The sequence below is a fragment of the Pezoporus flaviventris genome, unplaced genomic scaffold (genome assembly GCF_033815535.1).
Source record: "Pezoporus flaviventris isolate CSIRO_AGI_PZ_B2104156 unplaced genomic scaffold, CSIRO_AGI_Pfla_v1 ptg000063l, whole genome shotgun sequence".
In the NCBI taxonomy this organism is placed as follows: domain Eukaryota; kingdom Metazoa; phylum Chordata; class Aves; order Psittaciformes; family Psittacidae; genus Pezoporus; species Pezoporus flaviventris.
This window is the reverse complement of record NW_026892611.1, coordinates 7,894,314-7,909,593: the sequence shown is the minus strand read 5'-3', so window position 1 is coordinate 7,909,593 and position 15,280 is coordinate 7,894,314. Positions and strand designations below refer to the sequence as shown.

General features: G+C 47.4%; 1 protein-coding gene across 9 annotated transcripts in view; it reads right to left on the bottom strand.

Moving 5' to 3' along the window:
- Positions 1-15,280, bottom strand: part of COL26A1 (collagen type XXVI alpha 1 chain) — a 172,551-nt gene that overhangs the window by 19,198 nt on the left and 138,073 nt on the right. For all 9 annotated transcript variants that reach the window (XM_061470406.1, XM_061470407.1, XM_061470399.1 and 6 more), the window contains 4 exons: positions 8,061-8,214; positions 5,174-5,218; positions 1,944-2,060; positions 653-805 (listed from right to left, as the gene is read on the bottom strand). In XM_061470406.1, the coding sequence (XP_061326390.1) occupies positions 653-805; positions 1,944-2,060; positions 5,174-5,218; positions 8,061-8,214 (469 nt within the window). The remainder of the gene's footprint in view (positions 1-652; positions 806-1,943; positions 2,061-5,173; positions 5,219-8,060; positions 8,215-15,280) is intronic.

The window sequence follows — 15,280 nt, the reverse complement described above, 5'->3', positions numbered from 1 at the left end:
GTGCCTCTTCTAGAAAGCCTTTCCCTGCCATGCACAACCCAAGTTAAATAAATAAACAAGTTAAATCCCCATAGGCTGCAAGAAACCCTCACACTCCAGTGACAGGGAAGGGATAGATCACCATCTTTCAAGGGCTTTCGAGTCTATAACTCTGTGGTTTGTGTGATGTGGGATAACACCAATGAACCAGAAATGCAGGTGGAAGACACATCTGTGGGGCAAAGAAACTGCCATTTCACTGAACCAGCACCTAACTGGCCAGACTGTCCTCTACCCATTTGTGTCTCACATCATGCTACCTGAGCTGTCAGTTCACTAGAGACCCTCTGCACAGCAGCTACGCATGATGGAAGCTTAAAGGACACCAAGTCACCTGCTCAAAGGTATGATGAACCCAGAAAACCAGGCACAGGGAACTGGTTTTAGAAGAGCAGTGACTCAGTTCCTTGTTCTGGAGAGGTGAATTCCTCCAGCTTCTAAGTCTTACGTGTTCCATCTTGAACATGAACTTCCAAGAGTGCCACGCCATGGTGGGAGACTGTTGAGGGCAGTCTCCTGGGAGGAAGGTGGGAGGAAGAGCTGAGCCTTCAGGAGGAAGTGCCTGCCCCCTCTGCTGGTGTACCAGGAAAAAAAAGGAATTGAGAAGACTTACTTTCTTTTTCAGCTGTGGGCTGGAGCGAGTAGAGAACTCCTTGTTGGAAGGTAAGAGGGAGGCTTGGGGGGGCTGGTGGCCCCGGAGGACCGGGGGGACCTGGGATCCCTGTTTCTCCTGGCAGTCCTCTCGGTCCTTGAGGTCCCAACAGCCCTGTGCAGAGGCAGGAGAGGATGTGTTAGTGCATTTCAAAATGTGATGATGATGCTACCACATAAAAAGGCAGTAAGACAACGGATTTCTGTCCTGAACTGTAACTGTGGGAGTTAGGGGATGTGGGGGGAAAGAGGAACAGCCTCCCAGTTTTCCATTGCTTGCCTTTAGCATCTTCCTCTGCAAAGCAGATTAGCTTTACTTGGCTTAAAGGTGCTGCAGAGCTCAACTCCTGAAAGGGCAGAATCTCCCCCCTCCCTTAGGCTGAGAAAGAAGCTAAAGGCAGTGAGGAGTGAAATCAAGCGCCGCTCTTTCCCTTCGCCTCCAGTACACCTGTGTGTCACCTCACTGCCAGGAAAGCACAGGGAGAACAATGGAAACCCCGTCAGCCCAGCAGCAGGCTGGTTCTGCTTCCTGTGGGGCTGGAAGGCTCTCGCTGCAAACTGAGAAACCAAAAGGCAGACACATCCTTGGCCAGACTTTACCCGTTGACAGGTTGCCAGAAAACACCAAAAAGCATTCAGGGCCACGCTCACATTGAAGGCGTGCTCCAAGGTTCAGAGCTTTCCTGAGCTCAGATGTACAAGACACAGCCTTTCAGACACACAGAAAGCACAGAGCTTGAGCTCTGGCACCTATTGTGTAGTATCACCCTCAGCAATAGGTTTAGGCACATTTTGGGGGTGAAGGAAGTCTCCCAGCTTGGCCTTGTAACCTTTTTCCTTAACATACAAAAGCATCATTCGACATCCTGGCATCTGCCAGCTTGACACAAATAGTGGAGAAAAAGGGAGTTCAAACAGGCACACAGTGACACAGTTAAACAGGGAATGCTCTTCAAAGATCAGAGACTGGTTTTTATGGGGAAACATGATCCTGGCTCTGCAGCTTTTGGGACAAGCTCTCTCCAGCTCCACAGGAAACCCCAGGGACTGTCATTGCTCTTGCAGGTGGTTGCCCACTCTGAGAGCTGCTGGTTAATTTCAGTACCCAGGGGACTCCTTGGAAGGGATTCAATACCAACTGGAGATGTTCAACACCTTGTGTGTCCAGCCTTGTATACCTCTTGTCACAGGTAACGTGTATAAAGTGAAACATCTCTCATCATGGCAGCACTGTCCCCTCCTCCAGGACTTACCTGGTGGCCCTGCTGGGCCCCTCTCACCAGGTTGTCCCTTCTCTCCTTTTGGTCCTGGTGGTCCTGGAAGACCAGTTGGTCCAACTGGGCCTGGAGGTCCAACCTGTCCCGGCAGCCCTGAACGCATTCACAAAGGAAATTAGTTGGAGGTTAGGACACTGCTGAGCTCAGAAGGTCTTCAGCAACCTCGAAACCAGAGAGACTCAAAGACGCAAGGGTGAGAAATGCAGCTTTGCACAGACAAGGGGGTGCTGTTGACAAGTGCTGGCTGGTGCGTAGGGTAGAAGAGCCAGGCTGGACCTTGCTTCTCCTCTTCTTCCTCCAGTCTTTAATGAAACAAGCAGGTCCCCACACACAAGGCCCACCCCAAACAGCCAGCAGGATGTGGCACATCCAGCTTGGATGGGCTGCTCAAAGCTAAACTGAGCCACACTGTCCCCTTCCCAAGGTCAGGGTGGCTCTGGACAGGGTCTGGCTGGTCCCTCAAGCGCTCCTTTGCGAGCTTCCTCCAGCTCCACGTGTCAGCTCCACAGGAGTGCCAATGCAGTTAAATACACAAAACATCTTTGCAAAAGGAAATCAAACCCCTTCTCCCCCTCGCTCCATACAAACCACCCAGAGATTCTGCATCAAAGACGTTTCCCTGTTTTCAGCTGATTTCATTCATCTAACAAGTGCACCATGCTGTGCACAAGCATTTTTTGTTCCACACTAACATTAATGCACCCACACTACTGAACTAACTAGATGTTATTAATTTATATCAAAGAATAGGGTGCTGAGCAGCCCCATCTGGAAGTACCAGTAACAATAATTACAGCCCAGCAGGATGCTTCTTGGCAAGTCCACTCAGTCCCCCAGTAAGGTGCAGGCAGTGTTTGTAATAGAAAAGTGACTATTTCTAATGACATGAAATAAAATCTTCCTGTTGGTTTCTTTAGACCAGCAAAATAATAACAACACTTGGCAATTTGGAGAGTGTTTTTCAGAAAACCACTGAGTCCTTGGCTCACAAAAGTAGTAGCTGCTTTGGAAGATAAACACTGCAAACATTAGGGAAGCCTTTAATACCTTAGAGAGGTGGGCGAGTTAGCCTGTCTACTCAGATTAAGTAGTTAATGGTTACAATAAAGGCATTATATATATACTGTCAGAGCCAAGAGAGTCAGAGGTTCCTGGTTTCTGGGCTACCAAAGGACTTTGAGAGCATGGGCAGATGTAAGCTACAAAGCCCGAGGGAAATCTGTCTGAGTGCAGTTCAGTGCACTCAGGTTTCCAGTTTTAGTCTGTACATCACACATAAGCATAACCCACCAGAGTGCAAGTTAAGGTTTAATAACTCTTAAGCGAAGTCCTTCCCCTTCCCTCGTATCAAAAGAGGTTCTGGACTCTCCAAACACAGCAGCAGGAGAACCTGCTGCATGTAGGGGGTAAAGACTGGACAGGAATAGAGGAAGAGAAGGTCAACTGACCCCTTCACAGCTGGAACCAAAGCAACCAGGGTGACATAACAAAAATCGAGGCTCACAGGGTTTGCAACTCCAGCATTTAGATCCAGTTCCACTGTAGGTGTGGGACAGCCCCATGGGCACAAAACCTGTCCCTCCAGACATCCATCCAAACTCTCTGCATGTCTCAGAACACAGCAGTAACCCCCAGTAACAGATGAAAGATTCTACTTCTCTCTTTCTTTCTTTTGCTGTTCTGGAGAGATATCCAAACTATTTTTGCTTACACAAATGAAATCCATCCATCTCTAAGCCATGGTGGAACTGGGCAGAGTGAAGAAATGGAACTTTCCAAAGGCTTTGCATGGAAGCATGTGTCTGTACTTTTGTTTCATTGAGCCATCAGTAAAGATGTGATCTGGGTACTGAACAAGGAATTAAGGTAAGGTTTTAATTTGGATCAATTTGCTTATCCACAGGAGACAAACTGCAGACTTGCCTGTGAATAGATGGGCTCCTATAATGGATATCACCTGACAGCGGATGCTGCGCTTGGCAAGCTCAGGCAGATGATCAGGAGCCCATTTCAGAGAGCAAGAGCATTGCAAACAGCTCCCCCCCCCCCCCCCCCCCCCCAAAGCTCCCTACAACACATCTGAAGCTTTACTGCAGCAAATCCTTTCCAGCATGGATGAAAGAATAGCAGAAACACTGTCCTGCAACCACACACCGTCCTGCTCAGTGTGGCTCAAAACATCTCCTTGCTTGTATAAATCAGCCTCAATCCTTCAGTTCAAGCGTTGTAACTCAGCGCTCAGAACTTCTGCAGACCAAGAGCAATCACTTGCTGCCAGCATCCTCAATCACGCTGCTGCAGTGGAGCTTTAAAGAAACTGGCACTTGCTTCCCTGAAGGTGGAAAGTGCTCAAGGAAAGGCTGGGAGAAGCAGCACCGAGTAATGTGTCAGGCAAATGATCATACTGGTGACAAACGGTGTTACCAGCATCAAAGAGACAAGTGCAAAAGGAAGAAGAAAGAGAGGATTCACAGGGAAGAGGGGAGGGAAATGAACAGGCCAAATCTTCAGCTGCCATAGATCAGCTCTGCTGCAGTGACATCGTTCTCAGAGCGCTGATGCCCATGGCATGTATTTACCTTCCAAAAATATGAAGCAAAAGGCCACAGGAAAAATAAATAACCCCCAAAAGGTAAAGGGCCAGTATTCTACTGCTGGAGACCAAATGTGACATGAAGGGACCCGATTTTCTTCCTGGCCTTCATTAACCTGCAACACACCATCTGTTCCCTTTCCTTCCCCGAGGTTTTCCGTGTACAGGAGCAGGGTATTCTCTGTTTCTATGGAGCTTGGCAAAACGATGCCCTGACTGTCACCAGCAGCAAATGGTGCCCCGGCAGGCAGCACCAGCATGATAACAACAGTGGTAGTGTCTCCCATCACTCAGCACATGCTCTGATCGCTCTCGCCACGTGCCCTCCAGTGAACTGCCCCTCACCAGGCAGCACTTCCCATCCCCGGTGTGCTGGGGGAACTCCATGTCTCCAAGATGCTCAAGCTGGCATTTCACCCCTTCAACCAGAGCAGCCCATGAGCAGATAAACCCCAAAGAATAAACCCAGCCCCTCTGCATCCATGAGGCTCCGAATCATGGAGGACTCCTGGCCACAGGATCTCTCTGCTTTCTGGAACAACTCACGTACAGGACTGGGCATTAGGAACGCTTTGTGTTTTGAAAGGTGAAAGAGCAGAACCCATTTACTTACCCTGTGGTATTAGCTGCTCCTGTGCACCTCTGTGTCCTTTAGGCTCTAGTTAAAAAGATCAGGGTAAAAAAAAACAACAACAAACAAAACAGATATGAAAAATTAGTTCTCTCGCTGCCAACTGGCTCAGCCACAGTGTGTATATATATGTATGTGTATTTGCTTAATACTCAGTAGAATGTATCCTGTTGATTAACAAGCTGGTCAGAAAGTCCAGTGGTGCAGCTGTCTCAACAGCTCTGATTGCTTTTAAATGATTGTCTGTTCTCAGCCCTGTCATTCACAGAAGAAATCACTGCCCTAATAAGCAGTAGCAAGTTTTCCTGGAGCTCAGCCTGGAGAGGCAAGAGCCAACCCCGAGCTATAAGGTCATCCAGAAACACTCCCGCCATTTAAAGCATCTCAGTCTGTATCACCCATCTTTGTGTTAGGCACTTTATTTCCTCCAGTTGAGGAGCTCTGTGGCACACAAGCTAGGATTTGGATTTGCTTTGGCTGAAAAACTAGCAACAGGGCAAAAAAAGTGATACTTCACAACAAACCTGTGGGAAGGGGATGCGAGGGACCAAGTTTTAGCTTTCCACAGCCCCAAATCACACTGGACACTCTGGTTTGATTTCCACCTACTCTAATATCAACTTGTTGAAAGATGTGAGATCTGCAGCCTTGGTAAGTGAACCTGGGAGCAGCTCTGAGCAACATGTCACAGCACAGTGTTGAAATGATGCAAAACGGGCAGGGCCCCACCATCCTAAACCAACTGTGTGGAATTCCCTACATGTCAGCAAAACCCGCAGTACATTTTTTTGGCTATAAATATAAACTGGTGTGAGGAGGGAAAGAAGCCAAATGTGGCCCCCAATCCATGCAACATCCCCACAGCTCCTTAGCACAGCAAGCATTTGAAGTCCACAGAACTTGTGTAGGGGCTGCAGTAGCCCATCATGTCAATGAGCAACTTAACTGATTACTTCTAATTGCTGAGAGACACTGTCCTGACTTGAAACGGTCCAGTGCATTCCTGATTCCCAGTTATTACACCAGAATTGTTATCCCACACTAGGTTAAACAAATCAAGGCTAGAAAAACAAAAGGTACAGTGAGCAAGGACTACACCGGGCACATGGGCACAGCCTGGAAGTCTGGCTGACAGGACACTCATGTACAGCATCTTCATCTCCTGCTTTCTGGAGGGGATCACCTCACTGCAGGGTTGGAGGGTGCTGATAGCAGGCTATGGAGTCAGCCTGATGCAAGTGCTGCAGGAGGTCACTTCTGGTCTGCAGCATTGCCAAAAGCCTGGGTGAGCAGCATCCACTGCTCCTTGCTGAGCAGGAGGAGAGTATCATGTGTACAGAGCCTCTGAGAGGAGAGGGCTTTGAGTGGGACAGAGTCATCAGTGCTTTTGCTGGACTGACTTCAGTACAATCAAGTGCAGGTGCAGAGATACTGCGACAGCAAAAATAAATGACATGGAGAAGGCAGAATGAGCATATAATGGACACTGGGGAAACTGCTTTAATTCAGCTCCTGGCAGCTACCACTGTGGTTCTGAAAATACTCTGCAGAACATATTGTTAGTGAACCTCCCTCCATGTTGTGGCATCCTGTCAAATTATAAACATGGACCACATCTGGTCTATGTTGGTTGCTCCAAGTCTGCTGCAGTCATGAAGGGCTGCCATAATAAACTGCTAGGACTAAGAAAAGGAAGAAAAAAGCAAAGTAGGCCCTACAGAGGATAAAGAGCTAAAGAACTGCTCTGGGAGCAAGCACAGCAACTGACAGACAGGGCTTTGGAAGCAGAGAGCAGGGATCTTGCAAAGAGAATGCCACAGTCAAGGAAATTTGATGTGTGGGGATCTGTCTAGCCAAGTGGGCTCAGAGGGAGATTTGCTTCTAAGTGTATTTTTTTGTCATGCCACAAGAGGGATCATAAAACAGCCCATTGTTTTTATGGCAAATGTGAAAAATAGAACGCAGGCTGCAAGTGATGCTGCTATTCATGGGAATGATTCTTGTCCCAGTAAAAGCAAGAATTACCCCCACACCACTCCCAGACAGGGACACGCTGCATTCGGTGCTTGGTAGGTGACTATAAATCCTCCCCCGTGATCCTGATGGCTGTCTGGAGTTTGCTCAGGAATGTTTCTGTCTATCCAGACCTCAAAATCCACAGTTTTTGGGCTTAGAAACATGTACACTGAAACACACAGGCAGGCACAGTGGCCCTACTGAGGTTACCAGAAATCTGACTTTCTGGAGACCAGAACTGAGCTTTCAGTAGATGCTTGTGCCAACAGAAACTGAGGTTAGCAACAGGTTGTTAAAGTTGGCAAAATGGAGTTTAACATGTTAGTTTCTGAGCTTAGCTGCTTTCTTCCAGGAACTCTGTTGCTGCCTTAACTCAAGAAGGGGCAAGAGACACAGATAGAAAAGCACAAAGACCCTCTCCTCTCAAAGGATCCTCACTCCTGCAAGCAGCGGGAAGGGGCCCTAAGGACATCACATCCAGTTTGCTGCAGCTGGAAGGATGGTTCAAGGTGGGATATGGTTCAAGGTGGGATCAGAGGGCACTGAATTCCTCCCTTGTCCACGAGTCCACATAGGTGTTGGTGTGGGACTGCCTCTGCATTCACAGCTTGGCAGAGAAGAAGAGACAAGAAGCAATGAGAGGTGGAACTGGATGAGCTTTAAGGTCCCTTCCAACCCAAACCAGTCTGTGACTGTGACAGTGCAGAGGTAAGGAGCTGCCAGTGCTTCCCTCTAACTCCTCTCCCCCTGTGGCTTCCAATACTACAGCAGACTGACATGGCCTCCTTTCAGTTACCCTACAGGAATCATGTACGTAGGGTGGGTGATGCGGTGAAGAGCAGGTTAGGCTTACCAACAGATCCCACTGTTTTTCTCAGGACAGCTCCAGGATTCAGCAGGGGAAAGGCATCTGGTAGCAAATCATCATACCATGTGGCTGTCGTCCCAGTGATGGGCAGGTTGTTTTCCAATGGTGGGCTTCGCTCCACAGCCTCGAGCAGAAGGATCTATATTGGGGACATAGAGAAGGCAAACAAGGTCAGTGGGATGGATGGTTTCATACACGGTCTTACTCCTGAAGAGGTCTTGAAACTCCTCCCCTTGCCAGCAGGAGCTGTGAGCAACTGCGTCATGGACAGGGATTTGGTGTTAAAGCTTTACTGGTTTTCCAGAAAGCGGCAGTGATCAGGGTAGGAAGCTGCTGTGTTCAGTTGCAAGAGGATCCCACACACCCCCTCCTTGGAGAGGGCTTCACTGCTTCCAGATTCATCCTCGTGTGGGACTGGGCACTGTCCCTCTGACTGTCTCTCAGCACTTCACTGCTGGGTTATGTGTTCAAATCCAGAGTCATAAACTACTGAGAGCTGGTGCAAGGTGAAGGGCTGTGCCCTGGATATCCAGGTGCCTCAGAACAAGTACTGCTTGCAAGTCAAAGCACAAGTGCTGACCAAATTAAAGATGATGGAGAATATGAAGCTTTTAAAGATCTTGGGTGCTTTAACTTTGGGTTAAACAAACAAAAAGGCAGCTAATTCCCTCAAACAGCTCTACTTAGATATAACAGGATTTTATTAAACCTCACAATGGTTTCTGTACTTTGTAAACACACTACCTTCAAATAAATCCACAGCCCAGTGTGCATCCCTGAGCTATCCGGGCCATTTTCAACCCAAGCTCCTTGGCAAAGTAACCCCATTACATTACATTTACTGCTGTCCCTCAGGCTGCACTGCCGCGGGCACCGGTGGCCTGTATGAAACTGGAAGTTAGTCTTTAACATGGCTGCAAAAAACCTAAATGCCCACAAGAAGCAGAGGGCTGGGGAAGTGAAGCGCAGGGGAACGCTCACTGCGCTTTATACACAACATTGCTGGTTAAAGCTCTCACCAAATTAGGACTTTTAAAAGAAAGAGATACTTTCTCTTATAATCTAAATGCTTCATTTCTCTGCCTTCCCAGCCACTAAGCATGGGTGGCAAAACAAAGTGGTCCACAGAGTTCTTTCAAAAAGCCTAACCCATCGGAGCACTGATGGAATGCCAAGCCCATGTGCTCTGTTGCACAGGGGTTTTACCCCAATTGCTAGACAGAAGCCAGAGACTAAGGGCAGCACCCACTATGCCAGTGGCAGCAGCCGTGCCCGAGAAGCAGCAGCAACCCTGCCACTTACCTGGCAGCTGGCTCAATCCCTAGCAAAGCTGCTTGCTCAGGATGGCTGCAGGATGCCCATCAGGCAGAAGCAGGGCCGAGGTTTCCAGAACAAGAGTTTTGATCCAGGCATCCAGCATCTCCTGCAAAATCTGCTTTCTAAGCACAAAGGTACAGGGGGGGAAATTGAGGCGTGCAGCACTGTGGTTTGTTACAGCACTGTCTCTTCCTGTTTTGAAACCACCTAAGCAAATACTGATTTAGGGATAAGGGAAATAAAAGAGAATGTGGCTCAAACTTTCCACTAAATCCCTAGAAGTTTCAGCTTTTACATGCTGTGTTGTCTTTACATAATGAAGTCACATTGCAATTATAAGTGAGAGTGACTTGGCTCTGCTTGTTTGTTTTTTAACTTGCAATTATTACAAGGTTTATCACTTATTTATTACAAGAGATGGTGAGAGCCAGCATTGCAGCAGCGCCAGAAATGATCAACTTCCTGCAGAATGTACTGGCCTGACAGGGGTGAATCAGAAACTAATTAAACTGGGAGCTGGGTTAAGTGCGAGGGAACTGAACCTCAGCTGTTGCAAGCAAGCAAAGTTCTTCCTTTATTACAAGGATCTTTATTGATGGACCCAGAGCTTTGCTTTCAGAATAATAAGAAAGGAAAAAGGAATCAGGTCACAATGCTTTTATTCAATGGGCTTCCCTGACGCCAGGCAAGGAAGGAATGGGTTCAGTCTGGCTCGTGCACTTCTGTGCTTCTACCCAATGATTTATTTGTCAGACTTCCAAGGAATATGCCATCAGTTCAACAAACACTTAAGCGCGTGCCTTACCATAATCGTGCTCAATTCCCATTGACATGGGACTCAAGTGTGCATTGAAGACCTTTTCTGAATCGCTTTACACTGTTATATTATCCCCTTGCTTCCCCAGCAAAACATGTGGCTGTTGCCAAAGTATATTCAGCAAAGGAGGTAAAACTAATCCTGGAGGTGGCAAATTGGAGGAGCTAAAGCCAGAGCAGGGTTAGGATGCTCCTTCTGCAACGAAGGGACCGACAAGGGCTGTCCTGGACAGTGTTCTGCTGCAGCCCAGCAGCGTTGTGGGAAGAGGTGATATTAAATCCATAGCAGCAGTGGTCAGAGAGCAGCAAACCGCAGGGGTCCATGGCCCTCCCGGGTGGTGCAAGTGGCTCGAGCACAGCTCTGAAGGTTGCATCTGGGGTGGAACAGCTCCAAATCATTTTTATGGGCGATAATAAAAACGTGTTACCACATAATCAACACAAAACAGTGGCAACGGTTTCCTTTTCATTAAAACAACATGTTTTAAACGAGAGCTCTGCTGATAAAGGCTGTAAAAGATTTAAAGGCATGCATGGAATAACCCAGGATGCTTTTTTCTAAATGGACTATATATACTTAGGAGTCATTAAGGCTCAAACCATAGCAACAAGTTTATTTTCCCTGGGCACAAAATGATAGAGGTCAGGAAGTCTCAGACTTGAAATTGCTGAGAAATTCTAGTTATGATTAGGACTGAAGAGGTGCCCAAAAGAAATAAAGCAGAAAGAAGAGAGCTCTCATGTCCGTGAGCTCCACAGAGCCAAACTAAAGAAGGAAAAGCACAAAGGATTTAGTCCCATTCAGAATCTCAAACTCTTTCAACAAGAGTGTCCTCTCCTAAGCCTGCCCTGCACAAAGCACAGACGGAGTCCTTCCACGTTACTGCAATAGCACTGGAGCCATTCATCTACTTTGTCACGTTCTGTTTTTCTTAAGGCTGCCATTGCTGGAGTCAAGGGACTCGAGGAGAATTCCCACTTTCGTTAAACAAAAAAAGAAAATCTTTGGCCCTCTGAGTAAACTGCTGGAAAATGATCCCACAGAGGCTCACAGCCAGGAAGCAAATTAGCAAAACGTGCAACGTATTAAAGGCTCAGCCTTGGTAAATTCTAGTCAATAAGGTTGAGGTAGAGAGAGGGACAACACCAAGTGAAGAGGAACGTATGCTTTTGATTGGAAATCCTCATTGCAAGCAGTGCCCACCTCTGCTGCTATGACCACTTCCAATGCAAAAGTCATGCCTCCGGGAAGGATGGAGGCAGAAAACATCCTAACACCATCAGATAGATGAAGTATGTCTTCACGCCATGGGGAATGTCGGTCATGCCAGCAACCACAGCAGGTTCAGAGAGCTAGCTGGAGGGCAGATCTCTGCAGAAGACATGGAGACCTTCCCTCCGCAGCTTGTGCTGTGCTGCACAAGGTGAAAGATGGCCTCAACTCAGCGAAACACTCAGGCTTTTGTCTTTTTGCACATATGGAAGCATAAAGTCAAATCTGAGCCTAAATGGACATGCTGAACTAGAGCCTCTGGCAACAGAGGTCCCGCCGGCATGAGGGCTTGTCTCTGGTTTCCAGACCCCACCTCTCAGACGCAGCTGAACCGGGTCAGAAAGCTGGAAAGGACTGAAATGGGGCCACATCTCCTGCCAACACCGCAGCGGGAGACGGGCCCAGGGTAGGAGATGGCGTGTGAAGGCGAAGGGAAGGCGGGAGGGATGATGCACTGCCCTGGCCAAGGAGCTCGCAGGCCAGCGCCAGCGGTCACTGCCTGCACAACTCAGCCCGGGGCCCGCCGAGAGCCGCGCTCACCTCTGTACAGGGTCTGGCGCTTGCTCTTCTCCCGTGGCTCCAAGCCTGGCTCTTCACTGTGGGGCCCGCTCACGCGCAGGGCCCTCAGCAGGGACATTAGTGTTATGTGCCTGAAGCTCGGTCCCAGCTTACTCAACCCACCTCCCCCTTTTCTATTTGCCAGCATAAACTTTCTGAACTTCAGACACATACCACATTTCTTATGTCAGATCAAAAGCTCAGGCCAGGGACGATGGAAACAGGAGGAAGGTTTTCATCTTCTTGAGATGTTCAGTGTCAGAGGACTTTTTTTGGCTTGTAGTGGCTTTCAAGAACCCTATTTTGGTTGTTCCCACACATCAAAAGAAGATTTCACAAACACAGCCTCCTCCCATCATCTGTCCTCTGCTCACATTCCTGATGTCCTGTAACTAGTAGGTGCTAGAAACAAGGAAAGAACAGCCAGGCTTCCAAAGATTTCAAAACTGATAGAACAGGGTTCAGAATGCTTTTTCGTTGGATAAAAATCCATGGAAATGCAGGGGGAATCATTTGACACAATCCAGATGGATATTATTAATTAATAAACAGGGGATATCTGGTCTCTTGAAGCATTGATGGAATTAACTTCCTTCCATCCTTTTCTAAAGAGGAGGGAAAGAAACTGCATGAACCCAGCTCATCAGCTAAAAATTCCAGTGTAAAATAAGATTCCTTCAATCCTGTAAAGACGTAAGCTGATTAATAATGGTAATTGCATAACTTGTTGGACATATCTTTCTTTATAGCAAATTATTTGGCAAAATACAAGTTTTTAAATCATTCATCAAGACACAGCTAAACAGGGAGTTTCACAAAACCTGATGGAGAATGGTATCTCTCTTGTAGCAACATGAAACCTGTGAACCCAAGGCTCCAATGCAGATGCAATTGCTTGGTTTCAAAAGCCAAAATACATTCAGTAAGTGTCCACTAAAATCCGATGAACTGGGTGCCCAGAGAGAACCTCGGTGACTTCATCCTTACAACATCTTAGACGTTTGGCCAAAGGGGACAAGATAATTAGTGCATGGAGGAGTTTTGGCTATACTGATAAATGATGGAGGGAGCAATAGCTGATCTCATTGTAGTGACCCAATTTAGACCAAAAGGTAAGGTTTATGTCACCAGTTATTGCAAGGAAGACAGAAATGTGGACCAAAGGCTTCTACAAGTCCACAGGTTGCACAGTTCAAGCTCTTTCTGCAAAGGTATTTGGGATTTTGTACAGTTTTATGGGATTTCCAAACTGGATGATGCAAAAAGTGCCCGTTTCATCAGCAGGTACCTTCTGGAGGGGAGTCAGAGCAGAGAAGACACAAAAGCACAGGCTAGCCTTCTAGTGCAGATAAACACAGGCAACACTGAGCAGATCATCAGCCCATGGAGGCTTTGCTTGAGAGCAGCAGTGAGGGACAGGCTGGCAGTGGTCCTACTGGGTCAACTGCATCCTGAGGCACCTGGGGAGCCTCTTGTATTGGTACACATTGGAGATTTACCTCTGCTGCTGTGAGCCCCCTGCAGCCTGCCATCACTGGCACCCCGAAGTGTTACAGCCACGGAAAGAACCTAGATGTGGAAAGGATCCAGCAATCCTTCGATGCTGTGCTAAGAGCTCAAAGCAGCTCAGAGTGAAATCAGATTCCTCATCATTATTTTAAAACACCTGATAAAAATACATTGGGGTATAAGCTTCCACCATCAAAATCACATCATTTTTCTCTGCCCCATTTATTGCTTGTTACCTGCTGGGGTTGTAGCAGTGCTATGGACATGGAGCCATGCCAGACCAAGATGAACTCAGTCTGGACAAAGTAACATCTGTTCTCAGCAATGGTGTTGAGATCAGCTCTCTGTTTCTCACCAGGTGAGGAGCCCTCAGTTCTGGCTGATGTGCACGCCAGCCAGCTCAAACAGGCTGAGATGCCTTGTGTGCTCTCCTTCTTGCTGGGCTCCAAATGAAAAGCTGCAAGAAGAGAGGGGCGCAACTGAAAAGATAAGGGGCTTGGTTCCTTCCTGCTTCACCTTAGTGTAAGCAAAAGTACTTTCCTGATGAAGCTCTACTGCTATTTCTCATTGAGGATCAAGAAGAGGTTTGCATGTTTGGGCTTCAAACTGACAGAGGAGAGATTGAGATGAGCTCTTAGGCAGAAGCTCTTCCCTGTGAGGGTGCTGAGGCGCTGGCACAGGGTGCCCAGAGAAGCTGTGGCTGCCCCATCCCTGGCAGTGTTCAAGGCCAGGTTGGACACAGGGGCTTGGAGCAAGCTGCTCTAGTGGAAGGTGTCCCTGCCCGGGGCAGGGGTTGGAACTGGGTGAGCTGTAAGGTCCCTTCCAACACAAACCAGGCTGGGATTCTATGAAAATTATTTCACTAAAAAACAAAGCTTGTAAACGATGTCCCCAGGTATTAAACACACCAGAAGCAGCTCCTAATGCAGACATAGGATTTGCTTGGCAAATTAAGTTGCATGCTACAGGAAAAGAGAACCTTTCAAAGTGATTTTACTAAAATATGAAATTTTTTAACCTAAAAATGCCAAACTTGTAACTAAAAAACTTTGCAGGAGGGGATAGAGCAGGAGGGGGTCTTTGAAGCCTTTCTGTGGTTCTGGCAAATGATTTACAGCATTGGCCAAACACATGGAAGAGCGTCAGGGGACAGATTGCTCCTTCAATCCAACAGTGATAAAAAATAAGATCCAAAAATGACTAGGTTTGAGAGTGCAAGGATTTTATCTGTCATTCTGAAAGCATGCCCAAACGAGAGAAAGGCCAGTACCCAACCTGCCCCATGTGTCCTAATCATCAGCATGATTATCGCTGATTAGAAACAGGCCAATGAGACAGATGCAAAGTTCAGATATCAACACTAACACAAAATCTGATTTGACCATATGCTATCGGTTCATGGATCCCCCTTGTAAAAATCAGGTAGAAAGCTGCATTTTATTCTTGGGAACATCTGTTCTATTAACTGACCTACAGAAACTCAGTATTAAACTAAATTTTACAGGGCTTAAGTTGTTATTGCTACTAGAAACCAGTTATTATAGAGCTGCCTGTGAAATAGCCCAAATACCCCTTAAACTGAACGCATTACTGGGGCTGGAGAAGCAGATTCTGCACAGGGTCATTAGGAAGCCTTAGAGATTGGACAGGTCACCTTCCTGTTCAGAACAGAAAAGAAACAGGTAACTGCTAGTGGCAATCACATGCACACCATGGAAAATCTGTCAAAGTC